This window comes from Bubalus kerabau, chromosome 3 (assembly GCF_029407905.1).
Source record: "Bubalus kerabau isolate K-KA32 ecotype Philippines breed swamp buffalo chromosome 3, PCC_UOA_SB_1v2, whole genome shotgun sequence".
In the NCBI taxonomy this organism is placed as follows: domain Eukaryota; kingdom Metazoa; phylum Chordata; class Mammalia; order Artiodactyla; family Bovidae; genus Bubalus; species Bubalus kerabau.
The window spans coordinates 182,105,716-182,130,808 of record NC_073626.1 but is presented as its reverse complement, the minus strand read 5'-3'; the positions used below and the strand labels follow the sequence as shown (position 1 = coordinate 182,130,808).

The following is a 25,093-nucleotide window of genomic DNA, read 5'->3' as shown; positions in this document are numbered from 1 at the left end:
AGTAGGGGGTGAGCAGCACGGGGCAGGGAGAGAGAAGTTCCACCAGGCCTGGGCGTCATTTTGTGAGTCACTGCAGCTGGTGGTTGCCGCAGCAGGGGCACCTGCATCTGGCAGACAAAGGCTCAGGAAGGTTTTGTCTCCAGTGGGCAGGGAGCTGGCCCCCCTCCTGCGGCATGGGAGACAGGGAGAAGGTGGGAGAGCCGACGTGGAAGGAGCTCCAGGGCCAGGAGATCTTCCTTCCTAGTACTTGAGTTCTTTGCGTCTCCGTTCTCTCCTTTGAAATAATAATAATTCTCATTATTCCAAATATCATGCTATTAGGAGGAGGCAAATGGAACTCAGTAAAGAATACAAAGCTGCTTTTTACCATGTCATTCAAAGGTTATTTGTTTTTCTTGCTAAAGCAGAAATCCTGGGTTGGAAATGTTAGCAGAGATTGCCTTTGCAGCTTCATTCTTTGTTCTGCTTTTCTTTTTTTTTTAAATCTTCTGTACAATGAACATATTTTACTTTTTAATGGACTCTCCCCCACAAAGAAGAACATTAAAATTCATTATTAACGTTCTTCCACAGGATATATCTACATAAACCTGTGCGGATGTGTGTAGAATGGCTTTGGAAGGCAACCCAGGAAAATGACTGTGTGCAGCCTGGGGGAGGGGAAATGACAGCCTGGGGTGGGGGTGGGGGACTGCCCTTGAACTATAGGCTCTCTGGGACTGCTTGAATTATTATTTATTTATTTTAGTATTTGCTTGCATCACCTCTCAAAAACTTTTCTTTTTTTTTTTCCGGTCAAGAGGAAGAATCAGACCCAAGTCCCAAATCCTCACTGGGTCCCCTGGTGCCCATACTTAGGATCCATCTCTGAGCTCCCCCTCCCCTTCTCTGTTCTGGCTTTTTAAGAGATGCCTTCGGGAGGGACGCCGGTGGGACTGGAAGACTGACTTGCCTTGTCTCCCAGTCAAGCGGCTGATTGCAATGAAGTGGATGCCAGACATCTTGGAGGGGTGGCGGGGGGCAGGGAGTTCTTCCCCCACTCAGCGTGGACCTACTCACTGCATCCTCCACACCAAGGCCACATTTCTTTTCTTTTTAATTAATAAAATTAATTAATCTTTAACTGCGACGAGTCTTTGTTGCTCTGCATGCTCAGGCTTTCTCCAGCTGCAGAGAGTGCGGGCTACTACTCACGGTGGTACGAGGGCTTCTTATTGTGGAGGCTTCTCGTTGTGGAGCACGGCTCTAGACCCTCGGGTTTCAGTAGTTGCAGCCCAATGGGCTTAGTTGCCCTGCTGCATATGGGATCTTCCCAGATCAGGAGTTGAACCCGTGTGCCCTTCATTAGCAGGCAGATTCTTAACCACTGGACCACCAGGGGAATCCTGGCCACATTTCTTAGGGCAGTATAAGGCCCTCCCTGCCTGGACTTTCCTCTGTCCAGTTTCACCCTCTCCACCCTCTCATCTCAGACTGATGGCCAGGCACCAGAAGAGCCTATCTTCTCTCACCCCAGGTCCACGCTCAAGCTGTTCCCTCCACCTGAACAGTCCTTCTGCCCCGCTGCACAGCTAATACCAACTGATTATACAAACCTCATTTTATGTGGAACCTCCTCCAGGAAGCTCTCCTTGATCCATCCTGTTAAGGGCCCTCCTCTGGACCACCCTGGGATCCCCTAGTGCAGAATTCTAGCTGTACCACTTTTGGCCTGGCTGTGTAACTCTGGGCTAATGACCTAACCTCTCTGTGCCTCAGTTTCCTCATGTGTAAAAGAGGACTTAGCTCAGACTTGTTGTAAAGATGATATGACTCAATGCAGATAAAATGTTCAAAATTGTGCCTGGTACATAGTAAACTCTGGATGACTCTCATTCTTATCACATGATATTTGGAATGGCCTGTTTATCTGTCTCTCCCGCCAGACTGTTAAGAGCTTCCTGAACCCTGTGGTTGGGTCATGTCCTGATGTTCACTCAGGGTCTGGTACATATGAAGACAATCTTGAAAAATTCCTGTTAAATAAGTGAAATAATCTGTTCAGATTAATAAACATTTCTTGGGCACTTGCAAAGCATGTACAATATGTAACACTCCTTATTAGACACTGGACTACTAGGTATCTTCTAAGCAAGATTTCATTGAATCCTTATTACAAGGGTTTGAGTTAGGTACTTGCAGCATTCCCATTTCACAGATGGATAAACTTTCATTTTTTCATCATAGCGTATTACCTCCTGACATATTATACATTTATTTGTCTGTGAGAGAGCCTGCCTCCCCTGGCAGTTCTGTAAGCGTAGGGACTATTTTGTGCTACACTTTGCAGTGTTCACAGGGCCTAGGACAATGTCCTGCACAGAGCAAGTGCTCCTTTTTTATCTGTGTTAAACACCATTGCCTCTTGAGAAAACTCTGATGACGGTCTTCCACCCCAGACTAAGTTAGATGCCCTCATCCTGTGCTTTCATAGCACCTGGAAATTATGTGTACTTCCCCTAATCCAGCAGTTATCAGGCTTTGCTGATAGTTCTTCTTAAATCTGTGGTTTTCTTGGCCAATTGGCAGACTCTGGGAGGGCAGGACCTGTGGTTAATAATAATAATAAACAATGAACATTTGTTGAGTATTTAGCGTGGGACAGCTCTTTCCATGAGGTATCTATCCCTTTCAGTAGTATCTGTCCTCCTCAGTAGGAGCCTATGAGGTAGCATGTTGTCTCCATTTTACAGAGGAGGAAAACTGAGGCTCCTGGAGGTCAAGAGACTTGCTGCAGGAAAGTGAGTAGCAAGTCACGTGCTAGCAGGGCCTGGCCCAGGCAACTGAAGTTAGCATTGGGATCCTTAACCACTACACCTATTGACTCTTTAGAAAAGACAACAGCTATTTATGCCACGAACTGAGTGAGGAGCACTTGAGAAATGTCTTCTGAATGCCTCTGACAAGCAGGAAATGAAAAGGTGTTCCCAGTTCCGGTTCTGCTGATTTCTGGTCCACTGGAGACAATAGGGGGCGGGGTGCCGAACCAGTCTGCGCAAAGGGAGGGATCACGTGGGGCTTTTTGGAAAGGGTGAAAGAGTGCCTCTTCCTTCTCACTCCCCAGCGCAGGTCCCAGAGGCTCAGAATCCCTGGAAAGACCAGTGGTTAAGCTGGTACCGCTGTTGTTTCCTGGCTGGCCCAGCCCCTATGGCCAGACTTGGGGGTGGCCCCAGAGATGATGATCTGGGAGGCTGGAATGTCTTCCTGGCTATCAGCAAAAGGGAAACCAACCAACACATAAAAAAGTCCTTCAAAAGAGAAATATCATAGAAAGAGTTCCATTGGTTCAGCCACTCCAAGAGAGAGGAAAAAAACCCCTGGATTGCAGTTAGGGATCTAGCGTTTCCTGCCTCCGGGCCCCTATGATGTTTATTTTAATTTAAAGTAATTTCAAACCAACAGAAAAGTTGCAAGAATAATATAAAAGCTCATATTATTGATAAGCTTATTTATATGATATATACAAATATATGTTATTTATATATGAGAAATATGTAAATCTTTGTCACCTAGATTCCACAAACTTTTTACATTATGCCACTTTTATTTTCTCTCTTCATAGATAGATGATAGATATTAGATATAGGTCGATAAATAGATGGATATTAGATATAGATAGATGATAGAAGTTAGATAGAGATATGGATATACATCTAATTCTAGGGTATATACTACGGTTTCTGAACCATTTGAGAGTAGACTGCAGACATCACACTCCGTATCCCTTAATACTTTAGTACATATTTCCAAAAAATAAGGATATTCTCTTCCATAACCACAGTACGACCATGAAATTCAGGAAACTTGGCATTGACGTGATTCTGTAATTACTATGCATACTACCATCCTGTCAGATGACACAGTGACTCTCTTCATGGTATTCCTTTCTCTAGTACAAGCTCCGGGGCGAGGTTATGTGCTGTGTTTGGCTAATGCATCTTTTTACTCCCCTCTAACCTGGAAAAGCCCCCTGCCTTTCTTTGCATTTGTGACATTGAAATCTTAAAGAAGACGGAGCGTTTTACAGAATGTTGCTCGTTTGGGGTGTGTCTGATGTCTCCTCATGATCAGATTTGGGTTACACACTCTCAGTTGGAATCTTACAAAAGTGATGCTCTGTGCTTCTTCAGACATCACTTCAAGAACCCCCCCCCCCAATGTCTGTCTGCTTGGAGAGGGTGCTCTTTTTATTTTTCCTAACTTGTTATTTTATATTGGAGTATAGCTGATTAACCGGAGAAGGCAATGGCACCCCACTCCAGTACTCTTGCCTGGAAAATCCCATGGACGGAGGAGCCTGGTGGGCTGCCGTCCATGGGGTTGCACAGTCAGACACGACTGAAGCGACTTAGTAGTAGTAGTAGTATAGCTGATTAACAATATTGTGGTAGTTTTGGGTGGAGGGAAGAGATTCAGCCATATATATACATGTATCCATTCTCCCCCAAACTCCCCTCCCACCCAGTCTGCCCCATAATATGGAGCAGAGTTCCCTGTGCTATGCAATAGGTCCTCATTGGTTATCCATTTTAAATAAAACAGTGTGTACGTGTCAATGGAGAGTGTGCTCATTTTGATCACAGGGTTAAGAGGTGGTCTGGTTTCTCCACTGTATAAGTTGTAATCTCCCCTCCCTTTCTGGCGGGGTGGGGGAAAGCAATCTGTTAGGGGGCACTTGAAGGTCAAGTAAATATCCTGTTCCTGCTGATTCTTGCAGTGTTTATTTCTGATCAGCAGGAAGAGGTGCCCAGTCCCCTTTTACCTTCTTTGTCCCAGTCAGCCCCCACACCGTGAAACTGGGATGAGGCCTCTCCTAGCATACTTCATCAGCGTTCTGTGGGGCTTGGACATGTTTACCCCACCTGACCCTGTTATTTGAATCCAGGGACTCTGGTCCCTGCCTTAACAGGGTGGACTCAGCAGCTGAAGGGTATGGGCAGGTTCTGGGCAAGAAAGGACTCCTTTTAGAGTTTCACTTGAAAACAAAGAGGCAAACCAAGTTGGGGGAAAAAACAAGTGTTGGGCTCAGCCTTCAGAACCATGGCCATGTCTGAGATCAGCTCAGGAGGAATGGCTGTTGTCCCTCTGTTAGGGACTGTCCCCTCTGTGTATAAAAATACTGGCAGTTCTGGTCCAAATACAGACAGCCCAATAGGAAGCACAGTGCTATTTGAGGAGATGAGTGACTGTTTGATATGGGAAACAAACAGATCAACCAGCCAAGCCTCCAGGTATCACCAAGCCACCAACCACGGAGGGAGGAGGACTGAGCGTGTGGGATGCAGCTGGGAAAACACGGCCCCGCGGCTTGCAGGTCTCCTCTGGATGCTGAGACTTGGCACGGCTCAGAGCTGCGGGCCGTGTTTATTCTTTTGAATCGTGAAGGGTACTTCTCAGCTTTGAAAAAATACAGTTGCCGGCTTGAGTTTCAAATAGTTCAACGTCTCCTCTGCTACCCAGCTGTGATCTAAAAAACTGGGATTGTTCAGGCCTCAGAGTACCAAATAAATGAACTGTGACTGCCCAAGGATGAGAAAGAAGTGTCCTTATTCAAATCAACCTTTGTGGCTGGAAAAGATTGTCGATTTTTGGTCTGATATTGCAGGGAAGCTGCTGGGGGCTGGAGACCCACCCCTGCGTTCTTCTGTGGCAGCAGGTGGCTGTCTCTGCACCTAATTTAGACCTTAGGAAATGGACACCTCATCTGAGTCGAGGCCACCAGCTCTAGCAGTGAGGGCTACTTCTCTGTGCTGAAGGTCATAGCCATGATCTTAGGTCAAGAGGCAAAGGGCGGAACAGGCATCTGGGGGAAGACGGTTGAACGCAGGGTACTGCCCACAGGATGGCTATGGGTGATGGGAGGGGGTGGTGCAGTCTGGAGTCAGAATCGATTTGGGTTCAAATCCCACCTCTGTCTCTTACTTACCAGCTATTTGACTTGGGCAACTGACTGAAGGTCTCTAAGCCTCAATTTCTTCCTCTGCAAAATGGGGTTCAATAATAACAGTGGACTTGGGTTGTAGGTATTATATGAGGTTATGTATACAGTGTACCCAGTGAAGCACATATTAAGTGCTAAATGCACCTCTAATAACAAGAATAGTGATGATGGCGGTGGTCATTATTATTATTTCTGAACCTCCAGGCTATGTTTGGCTTGGTTAGGAGGCTGGAGCGGGGGTGGAGGTAGGAGTGGGGATGTGGGCCGAGGGAGCAGTAAGTGGCCCTGAATTGAGGCCACCAGGCACAGAATGCCATCATCCTGATGGCCAACTCCACTAGCTCCTACCCTCATTCGCAGCAACCTTGAACACCATTTTAAGCGACTGTGTATTATTGCATTGTGTAGATGAACTATGGGGGTTTTTTGAACTATGTTTTATTTGAGGAATTTTTAACAGCTGTAGAATATTCCAATGATTGGTTGGATCATGTTTTGACAGGGAAACAAAACGGTGTATTAGAATACAAACCGGCTTTGGAAATACAGATCTTCAACTGTTTAGTCAACATTTTTTAAGCATCAACTTTGGGCCAGGCCCTGTGCTGTGTACTGGTCATACAAAGGTTAAGAAGACTGGCAGGGACCTGCCCTCATGATGCTTAGGGTCTAAAGGGGCTGACAAGCATACAAGCGGACCTGAGTTTAAACCCTGGCTGTGTGATCTTAGTCTCATGTCTTCCCTGAGCCACAGTTTCCTCGGATACAGAGGCTCAATGTAGAGTGTTATAGCCACAGTATTTGGCCAACAAACAGTTCTCTTTTATATATATGCATATATATATGTGTGTGTGTGTGGTTTTATATATGCACATATATATATGCATTAGTGGTTTTATATATATGCATATATATAAACATGTATACATATATATCTGTATTATATATACATATATAGTATAAGTGAAGTTGCTCAGTCATGTCCGACTCTTTGCGACCCCATGGACAGTAGCCAACCAGGCTCCTCTGTCCATGGGATTTTCCAGGCAAGAATACTGGAGTGGGTTGCCATTTCCTTCTCCAGGGGATCTTCCCGACCCAGGGTTCAAACCCCGGGTCTCCCACATTGTAGGCAGACGCTTTACTGTCTGAGCCACCATTAAGGTGGGTACATATATAGTATCAGATCAGATCAGATCAGTCGCTCAGTCATGTCCGACTCTTTGCAACCCCATGAATCGCAGCACGCCAGGCCTCCCTGTCCATCACCAACTCCCGGAGTTCACTGAGACTCACGTCCATCGAGTCAGTGATGACCTCCAGCCATCTCATCCTCTGTCGTCCCCTTCTCCTCCTGCCCCCAATCCCTCCCAGCATCAGAGTCTTTTCTAATGAGTCAACTCTTCGCATGAGGTGGCCAAAGTACTGGAGTTTCAGCTTTAGCATCATTCCCTCCAAAGAAATCCCAGGGCTGATCTCCTTCAGAATGGACTGGTTGGATCTCCTTGCAGTCCAAGGGACTCTCAAGAGTCTTCTCCAGCACCACAGTTCAAAAGCATCAATTCTTCAGTGCTCAGCCTTTTTCACAGTCCAACTCTCACAGCCATACATGACCACAGGAAAAACCATAGCCTTGACTAGACAAAACTTTGTTGGCAAAGTAATGTCTCTGGTTTTGAATATGCTATCTAGGTTGGCCATAACGTTCCTTCCAAGGAGTAAGCGTCTTTTAATTTCATATATAGTATATACATATCTAATTATAAAATATACATAACTATTAATATATAAATTTTTTTTGCCCTTATGGGTAATATGGCCATGGATAGCTTCCTAAAATAGCTTTTTCTTTTGGGGATGGACTATTTATCATAAGCTGATTTTTGCTATCTAGCTAACGAAGGTTTTGTTTGTTTTTTTTTTTTCTTTCTTTCTTTGTTTTTTTAGGCTGTGCTGGAGGCTTGTGGAATCTTACTTCCCAGACCAGGGATTGAACCAGGCCCTGGCAGTGAAATCACCAAGTCCTAACCACTGAACCACCAGGGAATCCCCTAAAGAAGTTTTTCTAAACCCTCTGCTAGTCTCCAGTGTTCACCAGGCAGGAAGTGGGCAGGAGCCACCAAATTGGCAGGAGGTCTCAGCAAGTAAGATCTCTTGTTTCTCATCTGCCTATTTTGTGTTCCTCCAACACACCAAGGAAATTCTTGCCTCAGTGCCTTTGCACTGGCTGTTCTCTCTGCCTAAAGCACTAGATACCACCTAGATATCACCTTCACTTTCTTCAGGTCTTTACTTAAATGTCATCTTCTCAGAGAGGCTGTTCTTAACCACTGCCCCTCGACTCCTCTCTTCATCTCCTTTCTCCTATTTCTTCTTCTTCATAACTCTTATTACCTCCTAGCATAGGTATATTGGCTTGGGTATTGGCTTATTATCTTTCTTCCTAAATGGAATGGAATGTTTGTGAAAACCAGGATGTTGTCTGACCTGGGCTGGAACAATGCCTGGCATATAGGAGGCCCTCAGTAAAAATTTGTGGCATAAGTAAATAAAGAGATCACATGGGACTACTCATAATACGTACAGTATATACTAGTGTCTGGAAACAGTAAAAAGCTGTTCAAATGAAAGGGAGAATGAAAATAATTGGAACCTGAATACCGTGCCTTATTTGGGTGATAGGCCATTGAAGATCTTGGCTGGGGTGTATGTGAGTGGGGTTTGGGGTCGGAGAGGCGGTATTTCTTCCCTGCCAAGCTGCAGTGAGAGACTGATGGCCTCTATGGGGATCCAATCCAATTAAGGCCCTGGCTCCAAGTCAGCTCGGGTTCCCTTGCTGGCTGCAGCAGCTTCCAAGCGACAAAATGAAACCTGTAACTTTCCCGAGATGAGACAGTCTCCAGGTGAGCAGGGCAGAGAGGGGCTGAGCGTAGGGTTTCTGCTCCCAAGGGAGCAAATCTGCATTGCATGCACAGGGTTCTAATATTCTGTGTATGTGTGTGTGTGTCTTTGTGTGTGTCTGTATGTCTGTGTCTGTGTGTGTGTCTGTCTCTGTGTGTGTGTGCGTGTCTCTGTGTCTGTGTGTGTCTATATGTCTGTGTCTGTGTGTGTGTCTATGTGTGTGTGTGTCTGTCTGTCTCTGTGTGTCTCGTGTGTGTTTGTGTGTATGTGTGTCTGTCTATGTGTGTGTGTCTGTATGTCTGTGTCTGTGTATCTGTCTATGTGTGTCTCGTGTGTGTGTGCGTCTGTTGCTGTGTGTGCGTGTCTTTGTGTGTGTGTGTGTCTCTGTGTGTGTCTGTCTCTGTGTGTGTGTGTGTGTCTGTGTGTGTATGTTTCTGTGTGTGTGTGCGTTCCAGGCAAAGTGGCTATTTACCATCCTCCAAACCCAGTGCTCACAGAGAAGCAGCTGGATGCGGTGGAAAGACGTCAGATGCAAAGCAAGGGGACACAGGTTCTGAGATCCGCTCCCGCACAGCTTTGTGACAGGGCAGGAAACCAAGAAGGCAGGGAGGCTGAGACCTGCCCCGACTCACATAGCTCCCTACTACAGAGCTGGAAAGGTGGCTGTCCACAGGTTTAGGCTTCATTGTGCTCAGAATGGTCTTTCAACTTTGTTTTTCTTTTTTCAAAACATTTTTTTGGAGAGGTAATACATAGCTTAAGGACAAAATTTTTAATTTATGTAAAAAGAATCCATATTGTAGTAAACAAATGTACACCTCTACCCCCAGTGACCTGGTTCTCCTTTCTGGGGGTAAACACGTGTCCAGTTTCTTGTGTATCCTTCCAGAGAGAAATGCACTTGTGACATAGAGTTATGAAAAGATTATTATGATATGTGAATGTGATACGCAGGCTTGCAGAAATGATGCACAGGCATTACATTAAAATTTAGACTAATATAGAGAAATCTAATATCACAGGTAGAGATTATGCTTCTTCATGTATCCAAGCATTTTCAAGGTTTTTTGGTGAACATATTATGTGTGTGTGTGTGCTCAATTGCTCAGTTATGTCTGACTCTTTGGACCCCCTGGATTGTAGCCCACCAGGCTCCTCTGTCCATGGGATTTTCCACTCAAGAATATTGTGGAGTGGGTTCCCATTTCCTATTCCAGACTATCTTCCTAACCCAAGGATCAAACCCACGTCTCTTGCATCTCCTGCCTTGGTAGGCAGATTCTTTATCACTTTACCACCTGGGAAACCTGGTGCATATATATGTGTATCAGTCAGTTCAGTTGCTCAGTTGTGTCCAGCTCTTTGCGACCCATGGACTGCAGCACACCAGGCCTCCCTGTCCATCACCAACTCCCAGGGCTTGCTCAAACTCATGTCCATCAAGTTGGGGATGCCAGGTGATGCCATCCAATCATCTCATCCTCTGTCATCCCCTTCTTATTCTGCCTTCAGTCTTTCCCAGCCTCATGGTCTGGGTCTTTTTCAATGAGTTAGTTCCTTGCATCGGGTGGCCAAAGTACTGGAGTTTAAGCTTCATCATCAGTCCTTCCAATGTATATATGAATATACATATTCTAAGAATATATTCTAAGCATATATATATGCTAAGTTGCTTCAGTCGTGTCTGACTCTGTGACCCTATGTACTGCAGCCCACCAGGTTCCTCAGTCCGTGGGATTCTCCAGGCAAGAATACTGGAATAGATTGTCATGCCCTCCTCCAGGGAATCTTGCTGACCCAGGGATTGAACCCAGGTTTCTTTTTCCTGCATTGCAGACAGATTCTTTACTGCTGAGCCACCAGGGAAGCCCAATTTCCCTTATAATGTGCCTTATATATAAATAACATATATCTGCCATATATATGTATGTTTCTCAAAAACAATTTTGATAGAACTTCACATATTATTGAGGGACTTCCTATTCCCAGATATTTTTATGTTTTTGGTTGCAGGAATAACTGAGATGTTTACTTCTATTATAATTTCAAACTGGCAGGGTTTTGAATATAGGAAGGCACTGGTTTCTAAAAAAAATATTAACTTTATATCTTATCATTTACATGAGATTGCTCTTACTATTTTGTTGTTGTTGTTTCGGTCATACCATGTGGCATGCGGGATCTTAGTCCCCAGACCAGGAGTTGAACCCATGCCCCCTGCAATGGAAGCATGGCGTCTTAACCACTGGACTGCAAGGGAAATCCCAAGGTTGCTTGTTGTTGCTTACGGATTTCCACTTGTTTTTCTTTGGAACTAATGTAGAAGACAATCAGCCCAGTAGATCCTGCTCCCATGGATGCTTTGTTAATAAACTCTTTTTGATGTGACTGATGACCTATCACGTCTGTGTAAACTTCCCCTTCTTTCCCTGACTTAACATAAGCCTCTGTTATAGACATTATCCCCACACTTGACAGAAGAAATTGTGGCTTGGCAAGGTGAAAGGATTTGCCTTAGCTGGTGAGTGGCAGACCTGGCATTTCAACTGAGGTCTGTTATGCAAAATATTTTGATCTTAGCATGGCAAAACGAAGTAGAGAAGAGGTTAGAGAGGGGTTTGTGCAAAAGCAGCAGAAGACGACATTTTTTGAATGCCTAAGCCATGCCAAGAACTTTATATACTATCTTTTTGAATGTTCATAAGATCTCTTGGAGGCCAGCGTTATGAGCAGATGGTTGGCCAGGGCCTGGGCTCAAGGACAAAGAGATCTGGGTTTGATTATTAGCTCGGCTGCTTTCCAGCTGTGTGACCCTAGGCACATTGCTTAGCTTTTCTGAGCCTCAGTTTCTCTGCTGTAGCCTTGTTACAAAGAGTACCTGAACGGTCCTCCTCTCAAAGGTCTGTGTCCTGGAGCTTGTGGCCAAGAATACCTCAGTCCTTGGACCCACACACTGGAACTTTGTTTCTAGAGCCTAGAAAAGCTGAATTGACATGTGTCTCCAGCTCCTATGTTTGTTGAATGACTTTGCTTCCTCCAGGGGAGCCCATATCTACAGGGAGGTGGGAAGTTGGTGCTTCTGTGGACACAGCATTCAGGTTAAACTTTAGCCAAAATTATGGCTAAGTCACAATTAGCAGGATTTTATAGGACCTAATTCATATTGTGGGGACGCATCTGAAGTTCAAAGATGCATTGGGATTTTCCATAACTGAGTTGACTGACATCACTAGAGATTAGTTTGTTGTTGTTTAATCACTCAGTTGTGTCCGACTGCTTTTGACCCCATAGACTGTAGCCCACCGGGCTCCTCTGTCCATGGGATTTCGCAGGCAAGAATACTGGAGTTGCCATTACCTACACAGGGGATCTTCCAGACTCAGGGACCAGACTCATGGCTCCTGACACGTCTCTGGCATTGCAGGTTGATTCTTTACTCCTGAGCCACTGGGGAAGCCCCCAGAGATTAATTAAGCACCTGTTACAGGTGCAATGAGAAAAACGATGTGAAACTTAGGAGATGGAGGTTAAAAGGCAATGGCTGAATTTTATTTATTCTTTCACTGAATCTCATCAAACTTGGGGCTTCTCAGGTGGTGCTAGTGGTAAAGAACCTGCCTGCCAATGCAGGAGACATAAGAGTCTCAGGTTCAATAGATCCCCTGGAGGAGGGCGTCAAGATTATTATTATTTTATTATGTCCCAAGCACTGAGCTAGGTATAAGAAAGTATAAATACGAATTATAGGTATACATGATTTTGTTGTACATCATTGTATTGTACTTTGTAGATATTGTATTTTCTTACAAATTAGAGGCTTTTGGCAACTTGGCATTGAGCAAGTCTATTGGCACTATTTCTCCAACACTGTTAATTTATTTAATATACTTATTTTTTAAATGTATTTAAAATCTTTAATGTATCAAGTACTCTGCTAAATCATTTGCATGCATTATCTCACTTAATCCTCACAATTACCCTGTGGTATTAGTATTCTTATCACCCTTATCTTATACATAAAGAAACTGAGGCTTACAGACTAATTTGCTATTTTTCCCATTGTCAATTTAGTTAGCAAAGAATAAATATTTGAAACCCAGGTCTAGTGTACCAACAGCATTATTTTTATTTACTTAGTTACTTTATTTATTTATTTACTTTTGCTTGTTATTTTTGGCTATGCCATGGGATCTTAGTTCCCCAACCAGGGATCAAACCTGTGCCCTCAGCAGTGAAAGTGTGTCATCTTTCTGCCAGGGAGTTTCCTAACAGCATTATTTCTTTTTTGAATTTTTAATTTTTTTAAAACCTTTAATTTTGTATTGGGTTATAGCCAATTAGCAATGCCATGATGGTTTCAGGTGAACAGCAAAGGGACTCAGCCATGCATACACTTGTGACCATTCTCCCCCAACCCAGACAGCATATTCAAAAGCAGAGACATTACTTTGTCAACAAAGGTCCATCTAGTCAAGGCTATGGTTTTTCCAGTAGTCATGTATGGATGTGAGAGTTGGACTTTAAAGAAAGCTGAGTGCTGAAGAATTGATGTTTTTGAACTGTGGTGTTGGAGAAGACCCTTGAGAGTCCCTTGGACTGCAAGGAGATCCAACCAGTCCATCCTAAAGGAGATCAGTTCTGGGTGTTCATTGGAAGGACTGATGTTGAAGCTGAAACTCCAATACTTTGGTCACCTAATGCGAAGAGCTGACTCATTTGAAAAGACCCTGATGCTGGGAAAGATTGAAGGCGGGAGGAGAAGGGGACGATAGAGGATGAGATGGTTGGATGGCATCACCGACTCAATGGACATAGGTTTGGGTGGACTCTGGGAGTTGCTGATGGACAGGGAGGTGTGGCATGCTGTGGTTCATGGGGTCGCAAAGAGTCGTACACGACTGAGCGACTGAACTGAACTGAACTGATTCTCCCCCAAATTCCCCTCCCATCCAGTCTGCCACATAATATTGAGCAGGGTTCCACGTGCTATATAGCAGAACAGCATTATTTTAAAATTAAAGTATGTATATTATTTTTTTTCAGGATAATGCTACTGCACACTTAATAGACTACATACAGTGCAAACATAATTTTTATATGTACTGGGAAACCAAAAAGTTTGTGTGACTTGCTTTATTAAGATACTGGCTTTATGAGTTAGAGGTAGCTGCGGAGGGAATTGAAAGCTTAGGCTTTGCTGTGATTACTCCAGTATTACTACAGTGGGCAGGGAGACCAGGTCTACACGCTGAAGAAGCCTGACTCTATGGCACAACAGACCCTCTGGGCCTACCCTGCTCAATTCTCCCTGGACGACAAATACTCTCAAGATGAAATCACCATCAAGAAATGCTTCAGGGTACTCATGACCCAGCAACCTCGGCCTGTCCTCTGAGGATCTCTTAAAATCTCATATCCCTTCTGCTGCCTGCTAGCTCCAGGAGACTTTCTGAAACCATGCTCTTCAATCTGTGAGCCTTGAAGTCTTGCTACAACTCTTGCTTCTTGAATCCGGTCTCATCCTTGCCTTTGATCATGCTTGTTGTGAGGCAATTATGGTAGCATCCTCTTTAAAGGGAAGATGTTTGAATCATCTTTTCATACTTTGAATCACTGCCAGGTTATTAAAATGATTTGAAAGAGAAAAAAAAAAACGATACTAGCTTTATTACTGTGGCCTGGAACTGAACTCACATCTCTAAGGCCTGCCTCTCATGTTTATTAGCGCTTAGTATATGCCAGGCCGTGTGTTAATAAGCTTTACATTTATTTACCTGTTTAATCTCCATAACAACTCTATAAGATAGGTATTGTGATTATCATCATTTTATAAGAGGAAATTGGTATAGAGGTCCTCTATACCAATCACAGAGCTAGGAAATAAGATATTTTGCTCAACTAAAGATGGATGTAAGGTTCCTTTTACTCCGAGAATCTCACAGTATACCAAGGAAGAAGACATTGATATGAATAGTAATAATAGCTAATATTTATTAAATGTTTATAATTAAATGCTTTACATGGATTATCTCATTTAATCCTCAAAGTGACTTTATTAGTTAGGTTCTATTCTGGTCTCTTGTGATGAGAAGGCTTGCTTGAGTTAAGTACCTTGTCCAGATGGAGTTCAAAATCAGGCAGTTTGCTAGAGCAGCTCACTTTAGTACATGCAATACCACCTAACCTCCTTGATGGGTGATGTAGAATCCAGACCAGCACATTGGTTCAAGGCAGCTCCTTGGAGCAGGGCAATATTTGAGCTGGGCCTTAAGGATAGGTAGGCACTTACCCATACCCACTAAGTATACAATGTGGTAAAAAGACAATTGTGGGTTGAAGTCTCAGCTCTGCCACCTTCCCAACTGAATGACTTGTGTTTCATCTCCTCCATTCCCTAGTTTCCTTAATTGTAAGTGTGGACAATGAAAATTATTCATCTGAAACACCATGAGAAATAAAGTTTTTTTATTTTTTTAAGAGTGCAGGCTCAGTAGTCGTGGCATGCACAGGCTTATTTGCCCCAGGTTATGTGGGATCTTCCAGATGTACAAGCTGGGAATAGAAAAGGAAGAGGAACCAGAGATCAAATTGCCAGACTCTTTTGGATGATAGAAAAAGCAAAGGAAGTTCCAGAAAATTATCGACTTCTGCTTCATCGACTACTCAAAAGCCTTTGACTATGTGGATTACAAAAACTGTGGAAAATTTTTAAAGAGATGGGAATACCAGGCCACCTTACCTGTCTCCTGAGAAACCTGTATGTGGGTCAAGAAGCAACAGTTAGAACCTTACATGGAACAACTGACTGGTTCCAAACTGAGAAAGGAGTACATCAAGGCTATACATTTTCACCCTCTTTATTTAACTTATATGCCGAGTACACCATGCAAAATGCTGGGCTGGATGATCACAAGCTGGAATCAAGAGACTGCTGGGAAAAATATCAACAACCTCAGATATGCAGATGATACTGCTTTAATGGTGGAAAGTGAAGAAGAACTAAAGAGCCTTTTGATGAAGGTGAAAGAAGAGAGTGAAAGAGCTGGTTTAAAACTCAACATTCAAAAAACTAAGATCATGGGATCTGGGCCCATCATTTCAAGGCAAATAGAAGGGGAAAAAGTGGACGTGGTGACAGATTTTCTTTTCTTGGTCTCCAAAATCACTGCAGACAGTGACTGCAGCCATGAAATTAAAAGATGCTTAATCCTCAGAAGAAAAGCTATGACCAACCTAGACAGCATATTAGAAAGCAGAGGCATCACTTTGCCAACAAAGGTCTGTGTAGTCAAAGCTATGGTTTTTCCACTAGTCATGTATGGATGTGAGGGTTGGACCATCAAGAAGGCTGAGCACTGAAGAAATTATGCTTTCTAATTGTGGTGCTGGAGAAGACTCTGGAGAGTCCCTTGGACTGCAAGGAGATCCAATGAGTCAATTCTCAAGGAAATCAACCCTGAGTATTCATTGGCAGACTCTTGAGAGTCCCTTGGACTGCAAGGAGATCCAACCAGTCCATTCTAAAGGAGATCAGTCCTGGGTGTTCTTTGGAAGGAATGATGCTAAAGCTGAAACTCCAGTACTTTGGCCACCTCATGCGAAGAGTTGACTCATTGGAAAAGACTCTGATGCTGGGAGGGATTGTGGGCAGGAGGAGAAGGGGATGCTAGAGGATGAGATGGCTGGATGGAATCAATGACTCAATGGACATGAGTTTGGGTGAACTCCGGGAGTTGATGATGGACAGGGAGGCCTGGCATGCTGCAATTCATGGAGTCACAAAGAGTTGGACATGACTGAGCAACTGAACTGAACTGATTCATTGGTAGGAATGATGCTGAAGCCGAAGCTCCAAAACTTTGGCCACCTGATGCGAAGAGATGACTCATTGGAAGACCCTGATGCTGGAAAAGATTGAAGGCAAAAGAAGAGAACATCAGAGGATAAGATGGTTAGACAGCAACATCAACTCAGTGGATATGAATTTGAACAAACTGTGGGAGATAGTGAAACACAGGGAAACCTGTAGGCCATGGAGTCACAAAGAGTTGGACGTGACTTAGGGACTAAACAACAATGTGTTCCCCAACCAGGGATCCAACCCACATTCCCTTCATTGGAAGGCAGATTCTTAACCACTGGACTCCCAGGGAAGTCCCCATGAGGAATAAATGTGATTGGATATAAAAACACTCAGATATCTGGCATGCATCATGAGAGTTCAGTAGTTGAGATTAAGGACAGATGGGTTTAAGACCAACAGCTATTTCCTAAGCAGCACTTACCATGCACCAGGCACCACTGCGTGCATTTAACAATGATTTACTTATCCACAATCCTATTAAAAATCATAACTATTATTAGTTACTATTTTCAGACCCATTTTACAGAGGAGCAAAGTGAACACAGCCAAGTTAAATAAGGTATTCTGAGCTAGTAAACGACAGTGGCAGAACTGCAACCCGGGCAGTCTGACCCAGAGTCCACGTACTTAGTACTTCACTGCCTCAGTTGCAGACAGTGGGTTTGAGACAGTCAGCTAGAGCAGCACTACAGAATCAGGACTGGGAAGAGGCAAGTGTGTGGGGGCTTTCTGGAGGTGCCATCTTGCCCCTTGGAAAACCTGACTTCTCATTTAGCAGCAATCATAGACAAACACAAACCACCTGACCTCTCAGAAAGGCACGAACAAGACCTTCCAAAGGGTACATCAGGGGTGCAGGAAACTGTAGCTTAAACAAGGCACATACACCCATTCCATAAGTTCTTACTGTGTATTATGAATTGTTCTATGAGCTGGGAATATTAGCCATAACCAAAAATCAAACAAAGAGTTCTGCCCTCATGGAATTGATGTTTAGTGGCAGGAGAGAGACAATAAGCAAATAAACAAGTAAAATGTATTTCAGAGGGTGATAAGTGTTATGGAGAGAAATAAAGTGGAGAGTAGAATGAGGTTGGACCACTTGGAATGTTGAGTAGGATGGTATTGGGGGAGATTTCCTTGAGAAAGAGGTATGTGAGCAAAGACCTGAAGGAGGCAAGGGAATGGGAATTGCAGGAATCCTGGGGGAAGAATGTTCCTCTGGGGGAAGAATGTTCCATAGAAGGAGGAGAGCAAGTGCAAAGGCCCTGAGGCAAGAGGGCATTTGGCACATTCAAAGAATAGCAAGGAGGCAGGTGTGCCTGGGATAGAGAGCAAAGGAGAGAGGAATAAGAGATGAGGTCAGAAACGGGTGGGGGTGGAGGAGGGAGGAGAACACATCGCTACCTGTCTTCAAGATCTGTGTGCGTGTTATAAAAACAAACGAATACAGAATGCAAAACATGCATGCATTTCAATACTGGAATATGAGACTTAAATGCAATATGCTTGTGGACCCTGCCCCACATACACTTCCTGGTTCTCTCCCTTTCTACCTCTCCCTGGACTGGCTCTGCCCATCCATGCAAGCCACGTGGTGGTGGAAATTTGGGAATGTAGGTAGAAGTGACTGTGATCAGATTTCTAAGCCCAGGCTCCGGGTCTCATCACTGCCTCAAGGTTCTGTGGGGGAGAATGTCAGTGGCTTCCTGTCAGTTAGGATCTGCCTCAATAAGGCCTAAAAACTCCTGGTCAGCTCATCCCTCCACGCCTTGGTCAGCTCCATGTCCTCGGCCGAGAGGCCAGTACGGGGCTGTTAGCAGACACTCACCACAGGTAATAGTGACTGATTCAAGCTGAATTTGATGACCATCAGGCAACCCTTTCACAAGAGGACCGCCTGGAAACATTCTTTGCCTCAGGGCCAGTCTGGGGTCATCTTGGAGGTTCCATTCGATTGTTTTGGACCTGGATCCGCTTTAAACTGGTTCACTATTTTGGTTCCTTTTCAGGCAGGTAGACACTGGAAGCAAACTTTGGTTCACTTTCCTGACTCCATGAAGAACTAACACTTAGGTTCAGTTGGCACTTCAGTTTTTGTTTTATTGTTTTTTTGGTTTGGGTTCCCATCTCGGGGACAGCCTTCTGGCATTTTACTTCTTTTCAACAAGTGGGCTGGTCTCGGGGAGTTGAGTGTGACGCCATCCTCGCCTGTAGGGGTGGACAGGGACAGGAGGCCTAGAGTGGCCATAGTAGCTATCACTGACTAAGCAGGACGGGAGGTAAGGAAGGCCCAGTAACAGCCCCGCCCCCATCTAGAGAATGAAACTGAGGCTTAGGGAGTTGGGGCTTCCCAGGTGGCTGTGGTAAAATAATCTGCCTGCCAATGCAGATTCGATCCCTGTGTCGGGAAGATTTCCCTGGAGGAGGAAATGGCAAACCACTCCAGTATTCTTGCCTGGAGAATCCCACGGACAGAGGCTCCTGGCAGGCTACAGTTCATGGGGTCGCAAACTGAGTGACTGAGCAGGCAGGGATTTCAGAATTTTGCAGTTTAAGGGCTTAGTCTGACTCTAGATCATGTGCTCCTAACCCCTGGGGTAGGATGTTTCTTTAACAGAGTTCCTGCAAGAGAATTTGAGCAACACGCTATGGACTGGGAGAGGGAGGAGCTGCCGGTTTCACTATATTTTCACACATAGGTTCACTTTGTTAAAACATTCTGACATGTGCTATGCTCTGAGGATGTGGAGAGATAAACCTCGGTCTGATCCTCTCAGGACTCAGCCTTTAACTTAAGCTAGGAGGTGGGGAGGAGTAGCTGAGTCATGTTACGGAAAGTCGGAAAGTCAGAAGAGGGGACAAGTAACTGTTTCCAGAAGGGATGACACTTGCCCCAGGCATTCATCAGTCGCAAAACCAGACCGGTGCTTACCTCCTGCCTGACTCAAAGTATACAGCCACTGTCCTCAGGGGCTTCAAATCCCAGTAGAGTTTTTCCAGTTTGAAGACCACCCGCATTCAAAAGGTCCCGGTGCTTGTTAAAATGGGAATTTCTTCCTTCCCCTCGGGAGGAGAAGCAGAGAATTGGGTAAAGCAGGGCTGGGTGTAGCACCCGGGTGATTCTGATACACACTTCAGGTTTGCCAGGTGGATGGGGAAAGGAAACCACTTCGGGGAAGAGGAACCCTATGAATGAATGGCTTGAGAGTCCTTCGTAGCCTCGGGCAAAGGCGCTCAGTTCAAGCAAGACCTTAGGCTCTCGGAGGAGAGGGATCACCTTCCGTGCTGTTTATTGCGGGCGGGTGGGGGGCAGGCACACTGTAGGGTCTCATAAATATGTGTTAATACGCTGGCTCCCAAGACAGAAGTGACGGGAGAGTCAAAAGGGAAAACGGAGAAGTCAGAGAGGAAGGATAAAACGGTGCTTCTTAGGGGATGAAAACTTTCTTCGAAGAGGCAGTAGGGAGCTCTGCCTAACTGAGGGTGTTGGGGGGAGGCGACTGCTGAGGGAAAGGGCGACGAGTCCTGGGGGGCTGCAGCAGAGGGGAGAGGGCGGGAGATGCCTTCTCGCTTCTCCAGGCCGGCCGAAGGCTGAGGTCACTTGGCACAGCGCCAGTAGCAGCTGCGAGGACGCGCGCGCACTTCGGCGGGAGGCGGTGTCAGGCGCTGGTTCCCGGGGGACTTTCCCCTCCGCCCCACCTAGGGAGGCGAGGCTCAGAGTCCCGCCCTCCGCTCGCCCAAGCCCTGGCTTCTCTGGGTCCGCACCGGCGCCACGCCCCTGAGCCGAGGTCAGGCCGCCTCAGCAGCCTCCAGGGGCCGGAGCCATCCTTCTGCCCCCAACCCCCCCACCCCAACTCAACACCCACTTGGCCGAGGCCACGCCCCCGAGCTCCGGCCGCCCACTTTTCCTCTGGAGAGCCCGGAGACTCCGGCCTTTGGCCCCGCCCCCAGCCGAGACCCCGCCCCGGTGCCCCGCCCCCGCGACTTGAAGGGGCCTGGGCTGCGGCCGCCTCAGAGTCGCGAGCGCGGGGCGTGGGGAGGTGCTGAGGAGGAGAGCCTGAGGCGTGGAGGCTGAGGCGAGCTAGACGCCAGGACAGTCCAGGGAGCTGCAGCGCGGCGGGAGCCCGTAGCCAGAGCAGTCCCGGAGCAGAAACATCCGTCGCCGCCGTCCGCGGAGCCCAGCCGAACCGGCCATGGCGTTGTCGATGCCGCTGAACGGGTTGAAGGAGGAGGACAAAGAGCCCCTCATCGAGCTCTTCGTCAAGGTGAGCCCTCGCCGCCGTCCCGTCCTCCCAGAGCCGCCAACTGCCCCCGCCCGGTGCCCGCCGGGCCGCGGGGGCGGCGTCCCCTGGGCGCTCCTCGGCCGCGGCGCCCCCACGCGGCGCAGGGCAAGCGGGCTGGAGCGGAGCTTTGCTCCCGCGCCCCCGGCCCATTGTCTTGGGCCCACCCGCGCCTTCCCGCCGCCGAGGCCGGTCGAGGCAGCCGGGGTGGACCGGGACCCCAGAAAGCCAGCACTGCGGGGCGGGGAGGCGGGGCGGGCACCGCATCCAGCCGCGGGGACCCCGGCGGATGCCTCACACCGTCCCGCGTCCGGGTGGGGCGAGCTTCTCCCTCCACCCCCGCCGCCACCCCGGGGCCCCGGAGGCCCCAGTTCCTGGGACCGGGGCGGGGGTGGGTCCTGTCACCCCCCTCTCCCCAAGCCGCCGCCGGGGCGCCCGACCCCACCCCACCGCAGCCCTCGGCTCTCGACCCAAGTCCACTCCCAGCCCGGGAGGCGAAGCCTCAGCCGTCGTGAGCTGATGGACTGAACTTCTGTGAACGCTTTCTGAAAGAGCGTGTCACTCCGGCTGTAGGAAACTGTAACTTTAATTTTCGATTCCGTCTGAAAAAAATGTTTTAAAAAGAGTAGACATTCCTGGGCCTCCGGAAAAGATCGAGATTCCCAATTTGGGTTTTCCTGTCTGAGGTATTTTACCACCATCTGGTTTCTTGTTTCTCAAGCGCGAGTGTTTTGTATGATGCAACATTTTGGCTGCTCCCCTCGGTGTTGCTGCCTCGGGAAAGATTATGTGCCCTTTTGTTTTGAAAGAAAAACTGACGAGGAAAGAATCCGTAACTTGTTGGGCTTTAAAGGGTTGATTTTTCCCCCCTTCTGGTCTCTTGAGTTTTTATATCCTGGAACTACCATGTTTGTTGACAAGTACTACCTCTAGCCCTTTACTTTTTTCTTCAGTGTTTTTCGTTTTCGCAAAGGAGAAAGAGAAGTTCTGAACATCTGGATCCAACTGCCTCTCTCAAAACTTCTTTAAAATCCTCGAGATTTTCTTTCTTAGTCACTTACTTAAGCCAGCTCTCAGATTTAAGCTCTTAGTTGGAGAATTTAACAGATATCCGGAACAATTTTGTTCTTTATTTCCTGAGTTTTTATTTTAAAGTACAGAAGACATTTAGGGGTGTGTTTGAGACATGGAAGGAAGAAATGCTCTGCAAGTGATGGGCACAGTGTTTTGAGATTTTCAGTTATCAGTTTTAGAAGCAGTTGGATTCAGGGAACTGAAACAGCAGACAGGTATAGAACTCGCAGAGTATCTTCAAAGAGTCTCAGTTATTTGTAGTGGCAGATATAGAACTTTGAGATACAGAGAATGTAGGAAGAAATCTGAAATAAGAAAAAGGAAAAAAAAAGAAAAAGGAAGAGGCCTGGAAGGCAGCATGGAGAAGGGAGAGGGGTGGGTCAGAGAGAAGTATTCAAAAAATTTCACTGAGCCAGGAATAGGAAGGAATTTCCATAAATTCAAAAACAGTGTATCTACTGAAAACCTAAAAAACATGTTACTTAAGCATATTACTTCAGAAGTATCATTAAATTTACAGTCAGATAAAGGTGCTATCAGTAGTGGCCTTTCAACATTGTACTGGAGGTCTAGCCAATACAATAAGACAAGAAAAAGAAATAAAGGATGTGAATTACAGGCAAGGAGATCAATGCTTAATGCCTTATTACTATTAATATAACTCTTCAGTTAGGAGAGAGATGTGGTGCCTTGTTTCCCAGACTTGAGTCACTTGTATACATCCCTTCTTAATTTTCTGTATATTTCTTGAATTGGTATTATTTACTAAATCCAGCTCACTTTTTAAAAAGCATAAACACATTGCCCTAAGCAATAATGCTTGTGAAACTGGATTAGGTGTGGTGGTTATATTTCTTACGTGCATAACTATCTAAATAAATGTTTGTGAGCCATTTAAAAGCATCCTGCTTATCAACAGTTGTAAGCCTCCATCACTGGGCTTGGTGGCAAAGAACCAGGTTCAAGTCATAGTTCTGTACTCACTGGCTAGTTTAACCTGGGCAGGTTATTTTCCCTCTCTGAGACTTGTTTTCCTCTATATGAAGTAAGAGGTGAAATGTTTTCTGCTGCCCCATGATTCTGCATAGGCAAAACTTTGTACTGATATAAATCAGGATAGCTGTTTCAAAGGGGGAAAAGGGGACAGGTAAGTTGTGGTAAAGAGTATTCTTGATTACCAAAATCTATGTGTGGGAAATGCCAGTGGGGAAAATACCCTTGTAAATAAAATTATTTTGAAAGGGGCAAAGGGGTGGAGACTGTGGTTGTCCAGTGTGGTGTGTTAAACACCTGAGTTTGTAGCAGGAAACTGTTACCTACACCTAAAGGAAATGAGTATAAACATGCTACCTGTTCAGGTAGCATTAAATTTTATGGAAATAGGCTAGGACCTTTGAGCTAGTGTGACTAGACTTGCTACATTTTTTCCCCCTTGTTTTTGGAGTTGTCTGTTCATGAGCCCAGTGATTTCTCATTGCCTGTATAACAGCAGTGCTCCATTTTTGTTTACCCCAGCATGTACAGGATGGGGGGTGCCCTTCCAACAGTAAAAGAGGCCTACAATGGCAGTCATCCTCAAGAGTTAGGATGCCCTCTTTTTCCTACTCTAAGGGGCTGGTATGGATTTTGATACACTAGTCCTACTTGGGGACCACTGATTAATAGGGTGAAGTTCAAGCCCTTAAGCAAGGTCATAAAGTCTCTTATCTGCTGCCAGGTTTCTAATCCAATTTGTCCACTTACTAATTGTGAGTCCCAGAGCACATTGCTTAAACCTCTCTATGGCTCATCTGCATAGGTGAGATATTAATAGAACCAACCTCACGGGATTAAATTAGTTGATAGATATGGTGATAATAAGCTTAGAACAATGCCTAGTTCTAAGATACTAGAAGTAAATAAATAAGTAAATAAATGCTAGTAGTGTGTCATTTTGTATATACTTATTTGTGTATACATCTTCCCTACTTGAAAGGCAGTAAGTTTCTTGATGGTAAGGTCTGTGTATTGTTCTGAGTGGGTACCTAAGATGGTACCAAATAGTTGGAATGAGATTGTTTCCTTCTTTCTGAGCATTTTGGTGTTGATATATGTGTCTGACATGCTTTGGAATTGATGGCTACTTACTTTTTAGATCCTGATGGTCTGTGTCTCAAACCTCAGTCCTTCATTTGTTCAACTTTGCTTACCCTCCAGCCTCCAAAACTGTGTGGTTTTATCTATTTTCCCTTCCATTTTTGGTACTTCTAGTCTTTTCATGTATCTGCCATATATTTTCCACCAGTATTTCTTCTTTGTTACATTCAGAATTTGAAAACCCAGATTTCTGTATGGGGTAAAAGTAAATACTGTGTTGAACAACAAAATGAGAGAAGTTGAGAAGAGTCTGAATCTTTGGATTTTTCCTTTGCTTCTGTATGCCTAACTCCTGTTGATTCCACTGCTGCCCTCTCACCCCTCCCCCTGCTAGAATCTTTGGTATGATGTGATGATGTTTCTGATCTTGGGGAGGAGGATTCCCTTTGCAGAGTTTACTTTTATTGGCTGGAATGTGAAGTTGTTGGTGTTGCCATTTTGAACTGGGACACTCACTATTGGCAGTCATTCCTAAATTGCTAGAATTGGAGTGGTGTAAAAAGTTAATCTGGTGCAGAGTGGCTTAACACACAAGAATAATTGTTTCTTTTGAGGTATTTGGCAGAATTTTTAATGTGCGTGAACCCTGACTGCTTGGAGCCAGACTGCATGGCTTGAATCTGGCTTCTAGAGGTGTGTCAGGGAAGTTTCTTAAGTTCTTAGTAGTACCTCAGTTTCTTGACCTCTAATATTGAGATGATGAGAAGAGCACAATTTTATGGGGTTGCTGAGGGGATTAATTGGTGATCTATGTGTATTAATTAGGGTAATCTAAGCTTCTGTAATAAGTACTATTATCTACCCCAAACAGTGGTTCAAACAAAATGGAAGTTAATTTCCTTTCTCACCTGGCAA

At 45.4% G+C, this 25,093-nt stretch overlaps 2 protein-coding genes and 1 long non-coding RNA gene across 4 annotated transcripts in view; 2 read left to right on the top strand and 1 right to left on the bottom strand.

The window, feature by feature from the left end:
* LOC129647362 (H/ACA ribonucleoprotein complex subunit 3-like) overlaps positions 1 to 14,466 on the top strand; it is a 43,450-nt gene extending 28,984 nt beyond the window's left edge. The window contains exon 2 of the mRNA XM_055574493.1: positions 14,094 to 14,466. Within this exon, the coding sequence (XP_055430468.1) occupies positions 14,094 to 14,276 (183 nt within the window). The 3' untranslated portion in view covers positions 14,277 to 14,466. The remainder of the gene's footprint in view (positions 1 to 14,093) is intronic.
* Positions 14,467 to 16,520: 2,054 nt separating this feature from the next.
* LOC129647927 (uncharacterized) lies at positions 16,521 to 17,460 on the bottom strand. The gene is made up of 2 exons (XR_008712577.1): positions 17,167 to 17,460; positions 16,521 to 16,785 (listed from the first exon to the last, which is right to left on the bottom strand). It is a non-coding gene; the product is annotated as an uncharacterized LOC129647927 (long non-coding RNA).
* Positions 17,461 to 20,723: 3,263 nt separating this feature from the next.
* The window catches only part of CLIC4 (chloride intracellular channel 4), a 78,241-nt gene continuing 73,871 nt past the window's right edge, over positions 20,724 to 25,093 (top strand). The window contains exon 1 of one of the 2 annotated variants that reach the window (XM_055574104.1): positions 20,724 to 21,013. Coding sequence is in view for 1 of the 2 variants with exons in the window: in XM_055574103.1 (XP_055430078.1) it covers positions 20,942 to 21,013 (72 nt within the window). In the remaining variant the exon portion in view is untranslated. The remainder of the gene's footprint in view (positions 21,014 to 25,093) is intronic. The other variant, XM_055574103.1, reaches the window with a different exon arrangement.